General features: G+C 46.7%; 1 protein-coding gene across 7 annotated transcripts in view; it reads left to right on the top strand.

The window, feature by feature from the left end:
* CLEC16A (C-type lectin domain containing 16A) overlaps positions 1-22,312 on the top strand; it is a 223,546-nt gene that overhangs the window by 86,795 nt on the left and 114,439 nt on the right. For all 7 annotated transcript variants that reach the window (XM_032242763.1, XM_032242761.1, XM_032242765.1 and 4 more), the window contains 5 exons: positions 4,647-4,769; positions 6,869-6,978; positions 8,572-8,616; positions 11,274-11,324; positions 15,139-15,267. In XM_032242763.1, coding sequence (XP_032098654.1) covers positions 4,647-4,769; positions 6,869-6,978; positions 8,572-8,616; positions 11,274-11,324; positions 15,139-15,267 — 458 coding nt within the window. The remainder of the gene's footprint in view (positions 1-4,646; positions 4,770-6,868; positions 6,979-8,571; positions 8,617-11,273; positions 11,325-15,138; positions 15,268-22,312) is intronic.

Raw genomic sequence — 22,312 nt, 5'->3', positions numbered from 1 at the left:
CACAAATTAAATGCTCTCCTAAGAACAGTGATGGTGAAGCAATGATTGTTATAAAAAACAAAAATGAGATTAAGTTGCTTTTTCACTTGTCTTTGATTATACCACCTTAAGGTAACCAACTGCTGACAGTGTCTGTTTCTTTCTAACCTGTTTTGTGTGTGGGTGATGGTTGGGCTTTTCTGCACAGCTGTCATATGGTGGCTTCTATTTTATGTGTGTTTCCCCTTAATTTTCAGATTTGTCTGATCCTCTGCCCTAAATTTGATCAAAACTACTTAACTTATAAAAAAAATTAATTTAGCAGAAATTTGCAGACTGTTGTGCTTGTGCCAAGAACACCACTAGATGACATGACACGCATAGATTGGGCAAGTGGAGGGAGAGAGAACCCACAGGGATCATGGGACATAGCAGAGAGGATGGAGGTAGGAGCCATATGAGTGCATTCAGGGCTGGGCTTTCCACTGTCTGCATGACCTCAGGCAAGCTTCATGTCTTTTTTTGAGCCTCAGCCTCCTCATCTATAAAATGAAAATAATATCACCCACTTCACAGAGTGTCATGAGGATGAAATGAAGCATTACACGTCACATGCCTGGCTGATGGTCACCATTTCTTCAGGGCGTACCATGTGAAGGCAATCTTGTCATCTTAGCAGAATCCTCTCCTCCTTCCTTCCAAAGGCACTCTCCTTCCCCAGAGAGACTGGGGTTTTTGTTGTTGTTTGTTTTGACTGAGTACTTTGGTAAATGATACGGGCTGCTTGAAAACACTTGATAGTTCAGAGTGACAGAGGGGATTTTAGAGGCCATGGTGGGAAGAAGAGTGGGGAGAGAGAATGGGGCACCTGGCTCAGGAGGAGCTTTGGGGAAAGAAGGGAGATGTTCAGAGGGGTTTCTGTTGCATAATTTTGCTGTGTGTTGTGTGGAATCACCTCTGCTCTCTGCCTCCCAGGGCTGGTGGTAAAATCCACCTCACATGGACTGCATGGCAGTACCAGGTCAGTTTGGGGGAAAGGGCCGGAAGCATGGAGACCACTTGGAGCAGCCGGGGGAATGGAACCACCCCCACAGTCAGCCAGGACACAACCAGATTATGTCACTGTCCGCGAGCTGCCTCTCCTGGTCCCTCCGCTGCATCACCCTCCAGGATCCTGGCACAAAGCCTTGCCTGTCCCTTCCCCTGCCTTCCACCTCACCATCCCCTCCCTGGCTCTGCTCCACTCCCTGCAGTCCCGCCTTGGTTTGGCAAGCCCTGGCCCCCACTGTCTGGCTTAAAGCAAACTCCTGTCCATCCTTTAGGACCCAACCTGAGCAGCTCGCCCCTGAGAGGGGTCCCTAGCAGCTCAGCATGCCTCCTTTGGGCTGTCTATACCTCTATTTAGCTCTTAGGTTTTTTTCATTTTGTTCTTTTGTCCTAACTTTCCTTTTTTTTTATTTTTTAATTTTTTTAAAAGTGAGACAGAGGCTCTCTCTGTCACTCAGGCTGTAGTGTAGTGGCGTGGTCTTTGCTCACTCCAACCTCTGCCTCCAGGGTTCAAGCGATTCTCATGTCTCAGCCTCCCGAGTAGCTGGGACTACAGGCATGTGCCACCACACCCAGCTAGTTTTTGTATTTTTAGTAGAGATAGGGTTTCACCACATAGACCAGGCTGGTCTCAAACTCCAGACCTCAGGTGATCTGCCTGCCTTGGCCTCCCAGAGTGCTGGGATTACAAACGTGAACTACTGCACCTGGCCTAACTTTCCTTTTATAACTCGAATGACAAGGAAACACATCAAGCCGTGCTCAAGCTAAAAATTCCCATTTGTGCATCATAATGAGAATTAAAATTGTTGACCTGTGACAGTGCGCTCTCTTTCAAAGCTGACACCAGTTGTGGGACGGGTAGTTACCATAATTATTCCCACTTCACAGGCGAGGAGACTGAGATTCAAAAAGGTAAAATATCAACACAAAGTCCTTTCCACACCCCACCCCCAGGCTTCTCCTTCCCACTGTACCCAGCTGTCCCCCTAGGAGACGGTGAGCCCAGGGACACGGAGGGGTGGCTGTTGGCGGGCACTCTGGGCACCCCTGGTGGATTGGCTCTGTAGGTGCTGCCACCCTTTCCCGTCTGGACCCTGCCCACCTTCTGGATCATCTGAAGGTGGTTTGAGCCGTGTCTCTAACTTGCTCTGTGGTCTTGGGGAAACAGCCTCACCTCTCTGGGCCCTGACTTTCTCACACAAGGAAGGGGCTGCACTTGGAATCCAGCGCAGAGGGAGGTGTTTCTATCCTCCGGGACCCTCCATTCATGGAGAGTTGAGAACGGTCAGGATCATCTTGGGATGCTTTTCTCCTGTCAAGAAAAGAGCTTGCCACAGATTTCCTCATCGTCCACAAATTCTGAGGAGGTGGAGGGACAGTGATAGAAAAGAAACAAAATGGACCTCCCTGTGGAAATTCAAGACCTGGTCCTAGTTTGCCTCTTTCCATGGTTCTGTGGCCACGGCCCCGTTCTAGAAGGAGCCAGCGGCCGGGCCCTTTCTGCTGTCCTCTCTGAAGTGGAGTGATTGCTGGTTGATTATAAAGTTGGGCGATGCACCTGGAATGCAGAGGAGCTTTTATTCCCCTGCAGAACGACTGACTGGCAGTTCTCAAAGGGGCCAGAAATTAACAAGTAGAGAGGTGTTAGGACAGTGTTGACATCTCTGGGAAAAACAAATGCCACAAAGATTCAATTGACAATCTTCTTGCCATTCAATAAGCCAGAATCCTTCAGAGTTACACATTTAGCATTAACATGGGATACAGGAGCCACAAATTAAATTTTTACTGCAAGCAAATTTATTGAGGAAGCCACATTTGTGAGGCGTTTTGCGGCATGAGAGAGACTACTACCGAACTCAAGCCCTTAGGCCATCCCTTACCCAGGTCATCTCCTTGGTATGACTTAGCCTCTCTGTAGGAGCTGGAAGGAATTCAGAAAAGCAAGATAGATTGTTATGGCTTATTACATCAACGTGTGTGTGCAGGAGTTACTTAGAATCCAGACAATCAGCTCTTCAATGCTATCTTCCACTATTTTGTCAAAGTTCTAAATGAAGCGTCATCTGGTACTCAAGGGACCATATTTCAAGAGTTCCGAGAAGTGCCACCTTTCCCCCTTTCGTAGAATAACAGGAAAACACGTGCTTGAAGCACAAACAATCCATTCGGTTCTCCAAGCTTGGATCAAGCTAGATGTTTGTTTCTGCAAGTGTATTTTTCAAGAGCCATGTCAGATGAGCAGATAAGGAGTTTGAAGACCCTTTCCCTAGGTGGGAACTGTTCTGGTAGGCCCAGCAGGTCTTCTGTCACTGCAGGTCCTGTGTGCTTCTTTAGGAGGAATGACAGCAGGGCTTAGTCATACACTTGCCTGTTCCCTTTTCCTTTCCTGCTCACCTTCCCCACCCCCATCTCATCTTTCATCTTTTAAATGCTATTAGTTTTCGCAGAAGGAATTGTTGAATTTTCACTGGAGGATAAATGATTTCCTTGCCTCCTAATGATAGATGTCTGCTGTATTGGTGTCATTGTATTAGGTTGGCGCAAAAGTAATTGCGGTTTTTGCAGTTGCTTTTAATGGCAAAAACCGCAGTGACTTTTGTGCCAACCTCATGTATGCACAGTTCTGTGAGAAAGGTTTAGCTCAGTCTCGTTCTGCCAACGCCATCCTCAGGGGCAGGGGTGGCTTCTGCCTCACCTGGCTCAGAACCTGATTCCTCCTGTGTGTGTTGAGGGTGGGGCCCACCTTTTGAGTTTGTTGTGAAAAGCTAAAGGGCACAATTGTTGGGGATGACTGTAGTTTCCTTCGTGTTTAGTCTCTGTTTCTCTAGGTCTCAGTTTTCCCAGGTATAGAAGGTGCCTAATACGGGAGTGGCCTCAGGTGGCCCGCAGACCTGGCGCGCAGTGGCTGTGAATTGTGCTCCGAGATGGTTACCCCCTTTTCTTCTCCGTTCCCATTCCTCTGCTATGTCTGGGAGAATGCCACCATTTGGGGCTAGCTCCTCTCCAACACTATTAAGTACCTGCCAACTGCCCTTTTTAACAAAGATCAGGCCTTGGGCCACCATGAGTAGGGAGTTGACAGTCATTGGCTGGAATGTAAAAACACTTTTCGATTTTTAAAAAATTATTACTGGCAATTACTACATCATTCCTGATTTCCTGTTTTATAAGTAGTGATAGAAAATGTATGTCTTAATACATTTATGTAAGTTCATTTATGTATTATGTAAATTAATACATTTTATTATTTACATAAATAATAAAATACATTTATGTAACTTCAGTAAGTTTACAGAGAGCTCCACGGTAAGTTCTGGCACCGACAGCAACCAGTCATGACAGCAGCTGCCAAGAGGGGCCAGGCACGGTGGCTCACACCTGCAATCCCAGCACTTTGGGAGGCCCAGCACTTTGGGAAACTCAGGAGGTCAAGTCTAGCCTGGGAAATATGGGGAAACCCTATCTCTACTAAAAACTTAAAAAAGAAAGAAAAGAAATCACCAAGAGGGAGCATATGTGGCTGAAGTTGAGGACACCGTACTCTGCAGGGTCTCTCAGGACGAGGAGGTCATGCAGTCAGGAGGCAGCTCCGCTTACATCCTTCTCTGTTCCAGGCATGGATCCTGAGAAATTAGAACGAATCCAGCTCCCAGTGCCAAATGTGGCAGAGAAGAACACCTACAACCATCCGTTGGCTGAAAGGCTCATCAGGATCATGAACAATGCTGCCCAGCCAGGTGCCCACTTGGGGTGTTGTCTGTCCACAGGGCTACACAGTCATAGGGAGCAGGCCCCACTGGGAGCCAGAGCCCTGGGTGCTAGGCCTGAGCCTTCTGAGTTTCCGGGCCAATCCCAGACACTCCCTCTGCCCCTCAAGCCCTGCATCCTGGGACAGCCCTCCTGCCTGCTAGGACTGTATCTTTAGCTCTGGGTCTCCTTTTTCCATCCCACCCCCTGCCACTTGGAAGCTTCTTTCTTCTCCTTCCATACCCCGCCCTTCCTTTGCTGAGACTGCCAGTGTTTGTCACTGCGCTCCCCACTCTCGGTGGCCCAAGGCAATACTGTGAGAAAGAACTAGGCTGGGAGTGGCGTGAGGGGAGAAAGTTGGAAACGTTTAAGGGGCCAGTATAGTAGAAGACTGAGTTTTGTTAGCAGCAACAATTGCGGGTAGGTATGGGAACAGGTAGGAGTGAGACTGTGCTTGGAGCAAAACTCTCTTGGAAGAGGCAGGTGAAGATAGGGTACGCTAGTGCTGGGCTGGGCGGGGTGGGGTAGTGAGACCTGGTGGAGCTGAGACCACTCAGGCTTGAGACCTGGTGGAGCTGAGACCACTCAGGCTTCTCCTTGATGGTCCCTGCATCTTGTATTATGTTGAGGAAGACTTATCTTTCGTGATAGCACTTTTTCATTTTTTAAGCAGAATCCCTTTTCTCGTGTATTTTCTCCTGACTTACAAGGCATTAAAGGGACGGGTAGGGAGGTGGGCAGAGGGGTGTATCTGCCTTTAGTTTTTTTCCCAGTGACCCATCGTGGTCTCTGATGTTTCCAAGGCCTTAGAGGCATAACGTGAGGACGACCTCCTTTCCACAGTGGGACCTTTCCCCAGAAATAAACTTTAAAGACCCACAGAGGAGTTTGCATAAGAGCAGTTGCCCTTAAGTCAGTCAGTTACAGATGCTTCTAGGAGAGATGCCACGTGTGGGTTTTGGCGCCCTAAGCACCTGCAGTCTACCACTGCCCCGCTATGAGACCCTGGATGAGTCACTTCACTTTGCTGAGCCTCAGTCTTTGGAGCACTCATTGCAACAGGTTTTTATAGAGATTCCTTGAGGAGGTGTATATAAGGTGCTCAACACTTTACCTGGCTCACAGTAGTAAGTAAGTAAGAGCATAGTAAGTAAGCTGTTTAAGAGCTCTGTTGCACTTGATGGAAACCCAGCTCACTCCAGCTTAAATAGTACACACAGACAGACAAAGCTGTGTTGGCTTTTAAAGTCTGCTGAGGCCTGGCTTCAGGCAAAGTTGGATCCAGGGGCTCAAACAGTATTTTTCTACATTTGGTCTCTGCCACCTTCTGGGTTGAGAAGATAAATGCCAAACCCCCCAGCTAGCTCTTTCTCCACCGAGACCCTAGACTTGCTCTGTGAGAGATGCTTAGCTTTGGACAGTCTAGTTGGAAGACAGATCTCAAAGTGGTATTTGCAGAGTACTTGACAAAGATGGAAAATGCTGGCAAAGGTGAAGAGGTGGCCGATAGATTATAATGCTAGTGCTCCTCAGAGGCTCACCACAGTCCTCTGCTTAGCCCAGTACAAGGAGAATTTTTCTTACCCAGAGTTTCCAGCAAATTGCGAGGTTGAGCCATACTGGCTGTGTGACTCCCTTGCCTGGTTCTTACCTCGTCACTGGGACCGAGGAAATGGAGCACACCATCTGGCCAGGTGATATGCCCAACCCTGGAAGGGGGGCAAGGAGGACCATCTCCACCCAAATCACATGACCAGAGTGGGACTGGCAGCTCTCTAAAGGAAATCGGGGTGCAGGGCCACTCTCCAGGACTCAGTAGTGTTTAGTCACCCTTTTTCCTCTACCCCCTGCCAGTAAATGGGCTTCAGGGAAGTATTTGGTATAAGCAGTTTTGATGGGGAACATTGAATTCTAACTGATTGGAATGGTTTTAGCATGGGGGTTCCCTCTGTGTCCCTACTGGATGTTGGGAGCCATGAGCAGTTGGTCTATCACCTGACCTGCTGACCTCGACATGGATAGGCAGGAGCCTTGGGCTGCAGGGCGTTTCACCGTGGGTGTGCAAGGCTTACCCTGGTGTGCTCTGCAGATGGGAAGATCCGGCTGGCAACGCTGGAGCTGAGCTGCCTGCTTCTGAAGCAGCAAGTCCTCACAATTGCTGGCTGCATCATGAAGGATGTGCACCTGGCCTGCCTGGAGGTGATGCCCTCTCCCCTCCTCCTTCCTGTACAGGGGCCAAGGGAGAGGGACAGGAGGATGGGAGGGCAGCTGCTGGCATCCAGATAGGAGCCCTGGCCCATGGTGTCATCAGTCACTAGCTAGAAGTTGCAGGGCCTGCTCTGCCGAGACTCACTGAAGAGTCCACTTAATTGAGTTTTAGTAGTTTCTGTCGCAGCTGTTTGGTTCTGTATTTGTCCTCAGAATTTTTCCTTTAGTATTACAAAAATTTTATGCACATAGAGACATATTCACGCATATACACACACTGATGATGGTTTTTGTGCTTAAAATATACATTCATTAAATTTTCAGTAGCTTTTATGTTACCCTCCTCTTATTTTCTGTGTTTATTTTAGAAAATTTAGGAAGTAGAGAGGTAAAAGTAACAACTATAGTTGACACTTTGGCTGTGTCTGTGCAGACACACACATGTGTATATATACACACATATAGGTAAATAAATATATTTAAGTATTATATAAGCAAATAATTACATAGGAAAAGAATTCTATTTATATATACAATATGAAAATATACAGTGTAAGTATATGTTTACATATGTCATGTGTAAACATATGCAAATATGTATATATGCAAATGAAATATTTGCATATATGTAAATGAAAACTAAGTATGTATATATGTATGTATAAGTATATATGTACACATACGTATAAATGAATTTTTTTTCTTACACAGTGTAGTTGGGCCAGGTGCAGTGGCTCATGCCTGTAATTCCAACATTTTGAGAAGCTGAAGTGAGAGGATCACTTGAGGCCAAGAGTTTGAGACTAGCCTGGACAGCATACTGACACACTGTCCCAAAAAAAAAAACAAAAGCAAAAACATTAGCCAAGACACACCTGTGGTCCCAGCTGCTCAGAAGGCTGAGGCTGGAAGATTACCTGAACCCAAGAGTTTGAAACTGCAATGAGCTATGACTGCACCACCACACTCTAGCCTGGTCCACAGATTGAGATCCTGTCTTTAAAAAATAAACTAAGAAAGGAGTCATAATGGCCTTATTTTATAACCCATTTTCCCCCAATGAGCTGTATATTAACAGCTTCTCATGTCATTACAGTCGAATTACGTATCCTTTCCCTGTTTTTATTTTGAACTCTCTCGTTAAGAATTATTTTATAAGCCAGGCACAGTGGCTCACACCTGTAATCCCAGTGCTTTGGGAGGCCGAGATGGGCAGATCCCCTGACGTCAGGAGTTTGAGACCAGCCTGGCCAACATGGTGAAACCCTGTCTCTACCAAAAATGCAAAAATTAACTGGGCATGGTGGCAGGTGCCTGTAATCTCAGCTACTTGGGAGGCAGAGGCAGGAGAATTGCCTGAACCCTTGAGGCGGAGGTTGCAGTGAGCCGAGATTGCGCCACTGCCCACCAGCCTGTGCAACAGAACAAGACTCCGTCTCAACAAAAGGGAAAAAAATGTTTTTTACGTTAAGGATGTTAGTCCAGATCTGTTTTATACACACTCATATTTTGGAATTTGTAGTTTGCCCAACTTGCTCACCTAGATGAGACCTGCCTCCTTCACACCTTCCTTCTCTTTTACAGGGTGCGAGAGAAGAAAGTGTTCACCTTGTACGACATTTTTATAAGGTAATTGGCAGAGCACAGATGGACGGCAGCATGGTGGGTCTTGTAGAAGCAGGAGTGTGATGTCTGGTTCTATGCAGATAAATGTTATGTGTCTTCAGTTATTTTTTATGCCTGTAGTTACTGAATAAAAATGCTCAATTTTATAGTCTCTAAGGCAGCAATATCTAAACTTTTTTCTGCCCATGCTCTTATCAGTAAAATTTTTGAGGACTCAGCTCCAGTATATGATAGTTTGTTTCTCAGTTATACATGGATTTGTTTATTTGGGAATAATTATTTGTAAATTATGAACTATATGCATATAAACACATGTGAGTAAATTATATATATATGATGAGCTTATGTTCATGAGTTATATGTGCTTACACATATAAAATTATGAGTTACCTATCAATTTATGAACTATATACATGCATATTATTTACATGAGTATGTGCTAAGGAACCTTATACAGGCTTCTAAACCTTTATTAAGTTTATTGAGATTTTGTAAAGTGCCACCATGACTTCCAGTATCTGAAAAATTTGCAGAGCTTTGTCTTCAGGCTCCAGATGGTTTTGAAAATATCTAATTATGATGATTTTGTTTTAGCTCTATAAGGCATATGTTTTAGTCTATTCAGGATGCTAAAACAAAATACTGTAAACTGGATAGCTTATAAACAATAGAAGTTTACTTCTGTCAGTTCTGGAAGATGGGAAGTCCAAGATCAAGGCAGATTTGATATCTGGTGAAGGCCCACTTTCTCATAGATGGAAGGCTCACTTTCTCAGATGGCACCATCTTACTGGACGACCTAATCACCACCCAAAGGCCCTACCTACTAGTTCCATCACCTTGGGGATTAGGATTTCAACATATGAATTTGGGAGGCATGGGGAGCCGAAACCCTCAGGCCTTGCCAGCCTCGTGTGTCTTTCAAGCAAGGCTCATCACTCGTCAGCCATGGTGGATTAATCCACAGGTCAAATAGTCGTTTTCTAATTTGCCAGCCCCCAGATCAGGTGTCTGCAGATCCTGCGAGTGATGGCTTCCCCTCTTAACGCGGCTGATGAAGAGCCTCCTGCAGGACGATGGTGGCAACACTGCCATTTCCTTGTTGTCCCCTGTACTTTAGTTATTCAAGTCCTGTTGAAGCTGCTGTTCCTTTGCAGGAATCTTTTTAAGCCACTATCCATTATTGTCAGTGTTTGTTGAGATAAAACAAGGTTATATAATTTGGGGATCCACCTTGCCAGGCTTAGATGACCCCATCCAGCCCAACAGTGGACATACCCAGACAAGGGCATGGGCCCCCACACCCTGAGGAGGAAATCCCACTTTCCCCTTAGAATATCCCAGACCACACTTGGCCTCCAACTGAGGATACACCCCTACTAGCAAAGCCCACAAGAAAGCAGAAACCTCAGGGTTGCGTTAGTCATCTTTGAGCCTCTTGCCAGTATAACTGCCCTAAGTTTATGTCCCCTAGAAAGCTTTGGATTGCAAAACCAGAAAGACATATAGGTAGGCATTTTCCCAGAGGTTATTCTTTATTATTAACAAAAGGAGAGCTCTATTTAAATTCTGGATCCCTTCTCCCAACCCAGATTTTTCTTAATTTTATTCTATAACATTTATTATACCCTAAGTATAATTTTGCAGCAGTTTTTAGGTGTTTTCAGGAATTGTCTTCTCTGATGGTGGTACTTATATCACACAAGAATATTTAAATTTAGTTGTAGTTCTGACAACTGAAAAAACATAAAAAGGATCTATTCCCTTTTCCAACCCAACTCTGTGTGTGTGTGTGTGTGTGTGTGTGTGTGTGTGTGTGTGTGTGTGTGTGTTTCAGAACTTCTGAGAGAGATATAGCAGTTGTAATGGTCATTATCCAGTAGAGATTGTAATGACAGTGAGTGCTCACACTGACCCACCCCTGACTGAGGGACAGGCTCTGTGCCTCCTTGCATTTCATGTGCATTAACTCATTTCATCTTCACAGTACCCCAAACAGAGTTGGACTGTCACACCATTCTTGCATGACAAAGAGGCGAGAGGTGTAAAGCTGGATTTGGTTGTGTGTCTCAGAGCCAAGTTTATGCCCACCACCCTGTCTTAAAGGGGACCTCCTGGGCAGTCATGACCCTGAGGAATGACATAACCCCCAAAGCACTCCTGAAAAACAAATGGAACAAGCCATGTTCCCCATAAACATGGGGTAATGCTAACCTTATTTAATTATACTCTTCCTTCCAGAGGTATGGAGGCTCGTATTTTTAATATGGTAATTTAGCCAGGATTTTCCATTTCTCCAGTCATTCTCGACAAACAGATGATGTTAAACACTTGAAATATTAGCCTTTTTAATGTTTTAATTCTACATAGTATTATTTTTGTTGTTGCTTTTTAACTAACTGCTTTGACACAAGAACTCTCCATGTACTTAAAAAAAAAAAAAGGAGAAAACTTTGAGTAGTGCAATTTGATATTTGGTCTGTCGTTTGAGCATGTGTGTTTGTGTTCACGTGTGTATTTTACTTCCTGGTGATTTACGAGAACTCACTAATGAGAAGCAGATGGCCCCCAAAGCCACAAACTAGAGTTTATAATACTCTGTTGTGTATGGAAAAAAAAGTATGAATAATATCCTCTTCCAACCTTTCTTTTCTTTTTAGGGAGAAGACATTTTTTTGGACATGTTTGAAGATGAGTACAGGAGCATGACAGTAAGTGAGGAGCTGGGACACACTTGGGCTGGCGTGTGCCTGTGTTCCTGCCAAGCTCACCCTGCCCATCCCAGAGAGGGGTTTTTTACTTAGAGCTTTCTCACCAAATAGCACAGATTGATGGGGAAGCAGATTTAGAATGGTGTCTTGTAATCCCCATCACTGTTAAAATTTCAAACTATATTTACTCCCCCTGGGATGGGAGGTGTCAAGTGAGTCACGAAGAGTCTCTGCTAGGAATAGTAATTTGGGGGCAGTATCATTTTATTGAGGAGTTACTTGGTGCTGGATGTATACAATATGTGGTACAGATTACATGTCTTCATCCTCATGCCAACCCATGGTAATAGCTACTGCCTTTGTCCCTTTCTTGCTGAATTAGTCTGTTCTCATGCTGCTATGCAGAAATACCCAAGATGGGTAATTCATAAAGAGAAGAGGTTCAATTAACTCACAGTTCCACTGTGGGGAGGCCTCAGGAAACCTACATTTATGGTGGAAGGCACCTCTTCACAGGGTGGCAGGAGAGAGAATGAGTGCAAGGATTAAAAAGTGCCAGATGCTTAGAAAACCATCAGATCTCATGAGAACTCAATATCATGACAACAGCATAAGGAAAACCGCCCCCATGATTCAGTTACTGCCACCTGGTCCCACTCTTGTCACGTGGGGATTGTTACCATTCAAGTTGAGATTTGGGTGGGGACACAGAGCCAAAGTGTATTACTTGCCAGTGAGGAAACAGAGAGAGGTCTAGTGATGTCCCCAAATCTGCCCGGCCAGTGAGTGGCAGGGCCAGGCTTCCAGAGCAGGACAGCCCATTCCCCCGTGCTTCTCCATGTATTATGTCCCTGCCTCCCTGTTTGCTGCTCCAGTGGAATGTTGCAGCATGGAGCTCTTCCTCCGATCTGCAGTGCCAGCATGGGCCTCCTTCCTCCTCCAGTAGCCAGAATCGTGGGAAGCCATCGGTTCGGAAGATCCAGCTTTCTCTAGTCTGCGTGTTTGTCTCTGTATCCCAGCACCTCCCCTTGGCTAGGCACTCCATAAATACATGATAAATGATCCTTCTTGTGGATATTACCCACCAAAGCGTGTGTGATTTGGGAAGTTGATAATGAACCTGAGTGTTTAAAGTGTCAAAAAGAAAAAGGCAGCATGCCCTAATTGGCTCCTTGGCTTCCCTGCCCGTACCCCAGGAATCTGGACAGCGGGGCCCTCACCACGTCCTCTGTCACTGCCTGTCTGAGACTGCCATGGAGTCTTTTCAAGGGAAAGGTGTAACTGGCATAAGTCATCTCCAGAAATGCCCTAGCGGCGCCCTGTGCCAGGCCTCCGTGGGCTGCACATTCACAGCCCCTCATCATTCCTCCGGCTCCTTAGAGAGTGGCTCAGTCTTCTACCCTTCAGACCATTCACTAGAGTGGAAGGGATTCAGTTGTCGTTTGCCATTTCCTCTTACCCCTGAGACATCCTCCTGCAATGTCATTCCCTCCAGTTTGGTTTCCTGTTTAGAAATGTCAGGCTCCTATGGCACTTGACCATGTGGAAAAGCTTGGGCTCCTAAACCCCTGCTCAGTGTCTACTCTTGGCAGTGCAACCTTGAGTATGTTGCTTAAATTCTGAGCCTTGATTTTTTTTTTTTTTTTTTTTTTTAAAATCCATAGGATAGGGTCCCTACCACAGTGCCATCCAGGCTGGATATGATAAAGCCAACAAAAGGCCTCATGTTGAGTCTGCACACCACAAATACTCATTTCCTCCTCCTCCTACCGTGGAGAGCTTCCAGGCTTTTGTTTGTTTTTTTATTTTAATCAAACATGTATTGTCTGTCCTATACAATGCTTGACGTTCCAGAGAAATATAAGGGTGCCACACCCTGAAGGATGAGGGCTGATTTGCAGATTTGTTGGAAGAAATTTCTTACAGTTCTGGAGATTTGTATCTGCAAATCAGCCCTCATCGAATACAGCTTCTGAGTGGAAGGAGGGGGACGGGCCCTCGGAGGCTTCGTCAGAATCAGGCCATGACTTGTGACCCTTCCTTTGTTTCCCTTATTGCCTCTGGTTTAATGCAAAAGGTGCAGTGAGGTGATGGTCTAGCTCTGCCCCCAGCAGGCTTGAAGGGTTCACTGGGAAGTTTGTGGGGGCAGTGGGAGTAGCGGGGAAGGGAGCTACAAGTGATTGAGTGAGGCAGGAGCCGCCACCCCTGCTGGGATAGAAGATTTGGAGTGGAGGACCTCAGGCCTCTGGAGGAAAGTACTTAAAAGTGTCCAAAAGAAAACCTTGCCCCCCTGGCCCGTTCACCGATGTCTCAGCCTGTTTTCTGCAGCTATACCAGAAAACCACAGCCTAATTTATAAAGAGAAGAAATTTCTTATAGTTCTGGAGTTTGGGAAGTCCAGTATCAATGTGCTGGCATCTGATGAGGGCCTTCTTGCCACATCATCCCATGGTGCAAGGCAGGAGGGCAAGACAGAGCAAGTGGGGACAGAACTCCCTGTTATAACAGATCCACTCTCACCAAAATTGAGCCACGCCTGCACCGATAACATTACTTCATTCATGAGACCTAATCCTGTCTTCGTAGGCCCTACCTCTCAACACTGTCACACTGGGGATTAAGTTTCCAACACGTGAGCTTTGGGGACACATTCAAACTGCAGCACCGGGTATCTGGGCAGCTGGGCCCTCATTGTATCCTTGCCCTGTGTGGTTAACTGTACCTAGCAGGAGAGGGCAAGTGTAGTATGTTTGAAGGCCACTTTCTGAAAAGAGAAGACACAAAGAAAGCTTGTGATGTTTGAAAGAGTAAAACGAAGGCTGTAGAAAGCTTACCCCTCCTCCATGATGCCATGGAAATGAAGTATTGGCATTCAGGAATACATGTGCATCAATTACCACTACCGATGCAGCAGATATCTGGGAATGGTGGCGGGGAGGGGGTGTCCCCTTGTGTCTTAGTCATGAAAGAACGCTTCGCAGAGGTGGTGTGCAAAGAGGCAGTCAGCTCTGGCCCAGTGCCGTGGCCATGCACCTTTCGTCCTCTAAGCTCAGGGTCCCTTCATGATGGGGCGCCAGCACCTGTCGTCCAGCAGGAGGTGATCCCAGCAGGTGCCTGGCGCTTAGTAGATACTCCAAAAACTATTGTGTTTTATTATTCTGGGTAAGAGGTGAAGGAGACGAGGAAGGAAGGAGGAACATTGGCCCTAGGATGGGAATCACAGAGGACCTGGAGAAGGGCAAGCCTGGGCTCATGTCTTGGCTCTGCCACCCACTAGCTGAGTGACCTTGGATCCATTTTTCTGCTTCTTTGAGACTGTTCCTTCATCAGCAAAGTGGGAAGCAGCTCCTCAAAAGCCCTTAGGTCACAGCCTGTCCTGTAGTCAGCTCTTGTTAAAGAGAAGCTGCCATCGCCACAGCTGTTATCATCATCACTGAGGGACAGAGAGAAGGAGGCCGGTGGCAGGTGGGCTTGCAGCTACAGGATAAAGCATGCTCAGCCTCCTGCTGAGAATCCCTGTCCCTGCTGAGGTGGAGAGGGAATGCCAGGAGGAGCAAGCAAGGAGGCAACTTCTCAAGGATCTGAGCTGCTGCGTTAATTAAAGGAAAAATCTGCGACTTATAAAACCAGAAGGCATATTGTTCCCTTATCTGGCTGCCTCTGGGCTTTACCTCCGTGTAAATCCAGGGTTTAGATTACTCATTTATGTTTAGTAATTGCGGGTGAAGGCGAGGAGCCTGTGTAACCTCCCCCGGCCCATTCCTACTCCCAAGCGAGGGACCTGCTTTGAGGTTTCCTGTGATGTCTCTTCTAGATGAAGCCCATGAACGTGGAATATCTCATGATGGATGCCTCCATCCTGCTGCCCCCAACAGGCACGCCGCTGACGGGCATTGACTTTGTGAAGCGCCTGCCATGTGGCGATGTGGAGAAGACCCGGCGGGTGAGTGAGTGCAAGACCTGGCGTTTCCTGGGCCACTGTTCTCCAGAACCACTCCCAGACCAGGCAGGAAAGGGCCTCTTTGTCAAAGTCAAGACCCTGCCCTCAACACAGCTTAGATAGCAGATAGAGAGCACACACTTGCCACCAGGCATGACTTTCCAAAGCGTGTTGCTCTTTGGAAAGTGGGATTTGGCATTCCATTGCATCTGCCACCAAATGTTGGCTGCAGGCAGGTAGCCTTCACCGGTATAGACAGACTCAAGCCCTGAGCTCAGGTTTCTGTGAACTGTGGCAGGTGAGCACGGTACATCCAGTGCAGGTGAGGTTGGTGTGAAATCTTAGTCCAGCGGCCTCAGGGCTCCTAGATATAGTGTGATATTAAGGCATCTCCCTGCTCTTGGGACACAGTTAAATGAAATATGCATCACGCCAGCTGCAGGAGAGATGTGTGTGAAGAGATTAGTTCTTAGAACAGCTGCAGTGTGTGCTTCTGTTATCAGCCCTTTTTTTCTGAAGCAGGCACTCTAGGAAGAAGAATTTGCAAGGCTGTTCATGGTATTTTATCTCCCGGTAAGATCAGAGTTTCTTTCTTAGAAAGCACCATAACCTTTTCCTAGAAAATCATTCCCTGGAGACATGAATATTTGTGGATAGTGTAGAGGAATTCATTGAATGCAGCTCCCCCTGTCAGCCTGTATCATCTGCGTTAATTGGTGTGTGACAGAGGTGTTTCGCTTTTGGATTTTGCAAAGCAGGAATGACCTGTCATTTGCACCTCAGACATGAGGAGTCTGAACCTTCCTCCCCACAGCTGGTGATTCTGCCTCAGAGGCCTGGGGGTGCAGAGGAAGTGGGACCATGTGTCTTGAGTCAATCTACATTTCCAACTGTCTGACCAAACCCACAAGCCTCACCGCAGGACCCACCCTGTCCTGGCCACTGACGCCTTCCTTCCATGTGCTCCAGCCAGGCGCACGATTCTGTTAGTGGGTGGCAGTGTTTGCACTGCGCGTTCTGGCATCAGCTTTCACTGGAGGACTGGTTCTGACAAATGTCTGTATGTTGCTTCCTGATGCTGACATGCTCACCCCCAGCCAGGGCTACAGCATCCTGTGCCTAGAAGGCCCTGCCTGGAAGATCCCCCCAGCCCCTGAGCCAAAAAGGTCCAGAGGCCTGAACGCTGAGCACGGCTCCTTTGGGTTCCACTCTGCCGTTTTTTGTTTTTTGTTTTTTTTTTTTTTTTTGGTGGCTACAAAGAGCTGTGATCCAGCCTGGAGTGCCTGTGTGCAGTGGTGCGATCATACCTCACTACAGCCTTGAATTCCTGGGCTGCCGCCATCCTCCCACCTCAGCATCAGTAGCTGGAACTACAGGCGCAAACTACCGTACCTAGCTAATTTTTTTTTTTAATGGAGTGTTGCCCTATCTCCCAGGCTAGAGTGCAGCACCACCATCTCGGCTCACTGCGTCCTCCACCTCCCAGGTTCAAGCAATTCTTCTGCCTCAGCCTTCCGAGTAGCTGGAACTACAGGCATGTGCCACCATGCCTGGCTAATTCTTGTAGTTTTAGTAGAGCTGGAGTTTCATCATATTGGCTAGATTGGTCTTGAGCTCCTGACTCATGATCTGCCTACCCTGGCCTCCCAAAGTACTAGGATTACAGGTTAATTTTGTAAATGTTTTATAGAGATGAGGTCTTGTTAAGTTACTCAAGCTGGTCTTGAACTCCTAACCTCAAGCCATCCTCCTGCCTTGGCCTCCCAAAGTGCTGGAGTTACAGATATGCACCACCACACCTGGCCCACACTCTGCTTTCTTTTGGTTCACAGTTCATCAGGGTTTTTCTTACCACTTTTGTGAATGCATAGCCTCTGTTATGAAGTAGATCAATTTAAATCAGCTCTTTATGTGGATTTCTTCTTTTAATTCTATAATCATCGTAAGAGATTTACATTGTTATCCTCATTTTACAAAGGAAGATTTTTTTTTTTTTTTTTTTTTGGAGACAGGGTCCCACTCTGTCACTCTGGTGGAGTGCAGTGGTGCCATCTCAGCTTGCTGCAGCTTCCACCTCCTGAGGTCAAGTGATCCTCCCACCTCAGTTTCCTGGGTAGCTGGGATTACAGGCGTGTGCCACGACACTCTGCTAATTTTTATATTTTTTGTAGAGATGGGGTTTTGCCATGTTGCCCAGGCTGGTCTCGAACTCCTGGACTCAAGTGATCTGCCCACCTCAGCCTCTCAAAGTGCTGGGATTACAGGTGTTAACCACTGCACCCGGCCCACAGAAGAAGAAATTGAGGCATGGAGAGGTTCAGTGATTTGCTTAAGGTCACCCGGCTAGTGAGTACCTGGGCCATGAGTCAGCCCAGGCAGTGTGGCCCCCAGAACCTAGACTCTTAGGCACTCTGACCCACTGCTTCCCACACTGCCTTCTTTAGATCTACTAGCTCTGCTTAGGACACAGGGATGTCAAAAACACAGCCCCAGTCCTGAAGGGATCAGAGTCTAGAAGGCAAAGTAAAGAGACAGAGGCAGGCCGTGTGGCTCAGGCCCTTATTCAAGCAGCATTAGGTCAGGTCACTAATCCCTCCTGGAGCAGGAAGTGGGACAGACACCAGATAGGGAGGCACAGGTCCAGGGAGATGTGGCACATTCTGGCACCTCCACGGTGGTGATTGAAGCTGGAGCCCACAGTGGGATGCGATGGGACTGGGAGTGCTGGCAGGAGCCAGATCATGGGGGCCTTGGAACCCCTTGAGAACCTTGGCTGTCACCTCTTAACATTGTTTCATGACCTTGTGGCCTGCTGGGCTGGGGCAGGTGGTCCTGACCATGGCAAGACATGGGAGAAATGCAGGAGTGAGTTTGTCAAACATGTAGCAGAGGGTATGTTGCTTCTTGTCTGCTCTGAGCTACTGTGTGTCTTCATTTGTTAAGTAGAATGTTTCTCCCTTTCCAGAGTTATCGTGAAGACTCTGCAGAAGGCCAGTGACAGGTCTTGATGAGTCTCTTTATCCCTCACATGTCACGTAGTTGCAGCTTCCCTGAGCTGTCTGGCCACCTCCCTTGCCCTGGATGGGATACACAGCCCAAGTGGCTAGCTGAAGCACGGATAGAGACCTGGAACATCTCAGCTTCCCTAGAGTCTCTCTGCCTGTCTGACCAGTTTCCAAAAGCAACTCTCAAGTCCTCCCAGGGTCCCTGGGTAGGAGGATGATATAAAAGCAGGCAGGCTACCTCAAAGCCAAGGCATCCACTTTAGAAAAGCTTCCTTTGTAACTTTAAGAATTTATTTCTGAAGGGTAGCTTTGGCCACTCATCTCACTACGGTTCCTGTTGCAAGGTAGCCATCTAGAATCATCCAGAAGCTTAGCCCCTCAGTCCTACTTCAGAAATCGGAACACAGCAGTGTGCTTTGAATTTGAGCTAAAGGAAGTTACGTGGTTTAGCAAGCAATTGAGGGCTTATGTGGTTCATTTCAAGTTTTTCGCTTGTGTCCAAAGAACATTCCAAGCTATTCGTTTAGATTCAGAGGTTTTCTTTCTTTCTTTTTTTTCCCCCACCAAGTAGGCTTTTTAAAGGAGGCTGGTCCTTTTCAGAAACTCCACCTTTATTTTCCTTAAGGATTTGTCAAAGAAGTTCAAACAATTCTTTCTGGCAGATCATTCCTAAATATTCATAGATTTATCAAAGAGCTGCTAGATTCTTGCTGTGTGCCAAATACTGTCTGCCTGAGGGTGCAGAAACGAGCAAGCCATGTCCCTGCTCTCTCTAGACCTCTCTCTTTACCTAGAGAGGTAAAGTTGATTAGCAAGTAAGTGAATAGCAGGTTTGGTATCAAACCACAGTCAGAGCTTTAGAGGAAAGAAATAGCCTGCTATAGCCAAGGGCTGAGAAGCAGTCCTCCTGCAGGTAGGGTGATCGGAAGAGCTGCTCTGCAGAGGTGACATCTGAGCTGAAACCTGGAGGGCGAGGAGGAGCCAGGAAGGTTAAAGTGATAAAGGAGGCGCTTTCCAGACAGGGAACAGCACATGTCCGGTCCCTGAGATGCGACCATGTATGGCATGTTCAAGAAGCACAGCAAATGAGGGAGGGGCAGCGGCAGAAGAAGATGGTGGCAGCGCTTTGCAGGCTGTGGGAGGCATCTCCCGATAAAGCAGTTTTCTCTCTTGGTCTAACTGACAAAACTGTTTTCCTTCTTTACAGCTTCTCTCAAGTGCCCCTATATGTGGGGTGGGTCCAGCCCAAGCCCAAAGTTCTGCTTGAACGTTCTCACGGGACCCCAGCAGCTCCAGTGACCTTCATTTTTTATTTTTATTTTTGTTTTTGGAGATGGAGTCTCATTCTGTCACCCAGGCTGGAGTGCACTGGCACGATTTCACTGCAACCTGCACCTCCAAGGTTCAAATGATTCTCCTGCCTCAGCCTCTAGAGTAACGTGAACTAGCATGCCCAGCTGATTTTTTTTGTATTTTTATTAGAGACTGGGTTCTTCAGTCTGTTGGCCAGGCTGGTCTCGAACTCTTGACCTCAGGTGATCCACCCACTTTGGCCTCCCAAAGTGCTGGGATTACAGGCGTGAGCCACTGTGCCTGGCCCCCTCGTGCATTTTAAAAACCACATCACTTATTCTTTCTTTCAACATAATGATTGAACATTTTCTAGGTATCAGGCTCTGAGTAAGATGCAAGACTAGAACAATGAACAAATAATATAAATAAGGCCAAAACAGCAAGGGCGCCACTGAGCCATTCCAGCTAAAAAGGGAAATTCATGTTGAAATGAAGGTCACTGAATAATATAAATAAGACCAGAACAGTAAGGGCGCCACTGAGCCATGCCAGCTAAGAAGGAAAATTCATGTTGAAATGAAGGTCACTGGAGCTGCTGGTCCAGTGAGAACATTTAAGCAGAACTTTGGGCTTGGGCTGGACTCACCCCACATGTAGGGAGACTTGAGAGGAAAGCAGCTTTGTCAGTTAGACCAACCGTGGGTCAAAGCCCAACTCCAGCTGCATGACCTTGAGCGAGTCACTCTCCTCCCGGAGCCTCAGGTCCCTCGTGTGTCCTACTTCTCAGCTGTTGCCCAAGGTAGATGAGAGTGGCTGTGAAGTGACAAGCCCAGGGCCTGGCAGACAATAAGCACTCAGGAAACATGGCTGAACAGAAATGGAGCAGTCTAGTATCTACGGTGGGAAAGAAAAGGAGTCTTTAATGATCTAAATCAACCAAAGCTTAATGCCAGACAAAAGAGGGTTAGGAATAGGAGTTTTTGGTGAATATCAAAATCCAGGTTTGAGCCACTAGCCATCTGTATGTAGTCATCTTGGAAGCTGTTCCGAAACAAATGTATTTGCACGAGGTTTTATTTGTCTCCATGTTGTTTCCCTGTTCCCTTCTAAAACCACAAGCAGTTTTTGTGTTTATCACTACTGACCTTAAGGAAATAGGAGATCTTGCTTTCTTTTTGAATGTGTATTACACAGTAAAGAAAATACAATAACATCTCATAAAATTTCAAAAGTAAAGGGAAAAGAATTTCTCATGATTTCATCACCCTACACAAACAATACTTAGACATCTTTTGTGCTCCTCCCATCTTTGTCTGTAAAGAGAATGTCCCAGGGTCTTGCTTTCATCCCTTCTCCTTTTTTTTTCTTTTCATCGTAGCATAAGAAGTTCTTCATGTTATCATAGTTCAAATAAGTCTGGTTTCTTATGGCCTCATGAAGAAAGGTTTATCTGGCATTTTCCTGCAAGTAGACATTTTGGTTGCTTCCAGTATTACATTATTTTCAGCTAAACTATAATGAGCAGCTTCATGAATACAGTGTTTTTCTTTCTTTTGAGTTATTTCCTTAGGATAGGTTCCCAGAAGTGGAATTTCTGGTTCAAAGGGTATGAACGTGTTTTTTTCATGACTCTCTGCACATTGCCAAATTGCTTTTCCGAGGGGCTGCGCCCACATTAAACTGCTTCGGCACTCTTTTAAGAATGACTGACTTTCACAGCTACGTGGCCTCAGTGGGCTTCTAACCTGAGAGACTGTTTCCTAAACTGGGTAGCTTGCACATGCAGCAACGAACGAGAAGGGTGAAAACTGAGCCTTTGTTCCAAGCCAGCTCCTGGGCTCAGCGCATCACCGGTGCCGTCCCGTTGTACTTGCATGGTGGGTGCCCCGTTTCCAGAGCACAAGCCTGGGCTTGGGCCATTCACGTGATTACCAAGCCCCAGCTTGAGCCACATTGCATCTTGAGCCACCCACTTTCCCCTGCTCATTGGACTGATTCCCCCGTGACATTGAGTTTGCCAGTTTGCTTCCAGACTCACTGAAGCAAAGAAACTGGAGAAATCTCTTTATATTTGAGCTTGGTCAGCTGTCATCCTTTTCAAAATCTAACCTGTTCTTCCTGGGTCAGTCCTTCCTGGTATTCTGTGGAAGACTGAAAGAATAATAATTTCTTTTTCCTTTTTAATAATACTTTTACATTTACCTCTTTACTTAGCAAAGAAAAGCAATCAATAAAACCCTGGGTCCCAAGCCTGAAATCTTTCGGAGGTCAAGGAGTGGAGCTTGGAATCCAGTTATTCATTGAGTGACCTTGGGCAGGCTGCCTGTCATTGTTCGGCTTTGGTTTCCCCATCTGTAAAATAGGAACCACATAGGGTCATTAAAAGGCTTAAATGAGACCACACTGTACAGCTGGCGTAGTACCTGGCATGCCATGGGCAGCCAGAGAGTGGTTATTGTTTTAGGGGGTGGTCGGTTGAATTGTACGGCTCTTATGCTCATATTTTAGCTTTCTTTTGTGAATCCACAGAGTTGTGGGGCTGCCCGATGTGACTACCAAATCCTTATATCCCCCCTGTCCCCAGGGGAGTCCAGCTTTTGCCTCTAGTGGCACTCCCTGCCCCGTGGGAATCGGCCCTCCCCACATTCATGGGCGTGGCTTCTCACGTGTTCTTCCTTCTCTTAGGAGTTGGGGCAGGAACCAGGAAAAGTATTGAGGGATTTTATTGTACAGTCTTCCCTCAGTATCCG

The sequence above is a fragment of the Sapajus apella genome, unplaced genomic scaffold (assembly GCF_009761245.1).
Source record: "Sapajus apella isolate SASKATOON/1434 unplaced genomic scaffold, GSC_monkey_1.0 scaffold51, whole genome shotgun sequence".
Lineage (NCBI taxonomy): Eukaryota > Metazoa > Chordata > Mammalia > Primates > Cebidae > Sapajus > Sapajus apella.
Note: the sequence above shows the minus strand (reverse complement) of the source record. Positions and strands in the feature narration are given on the sequence as shown.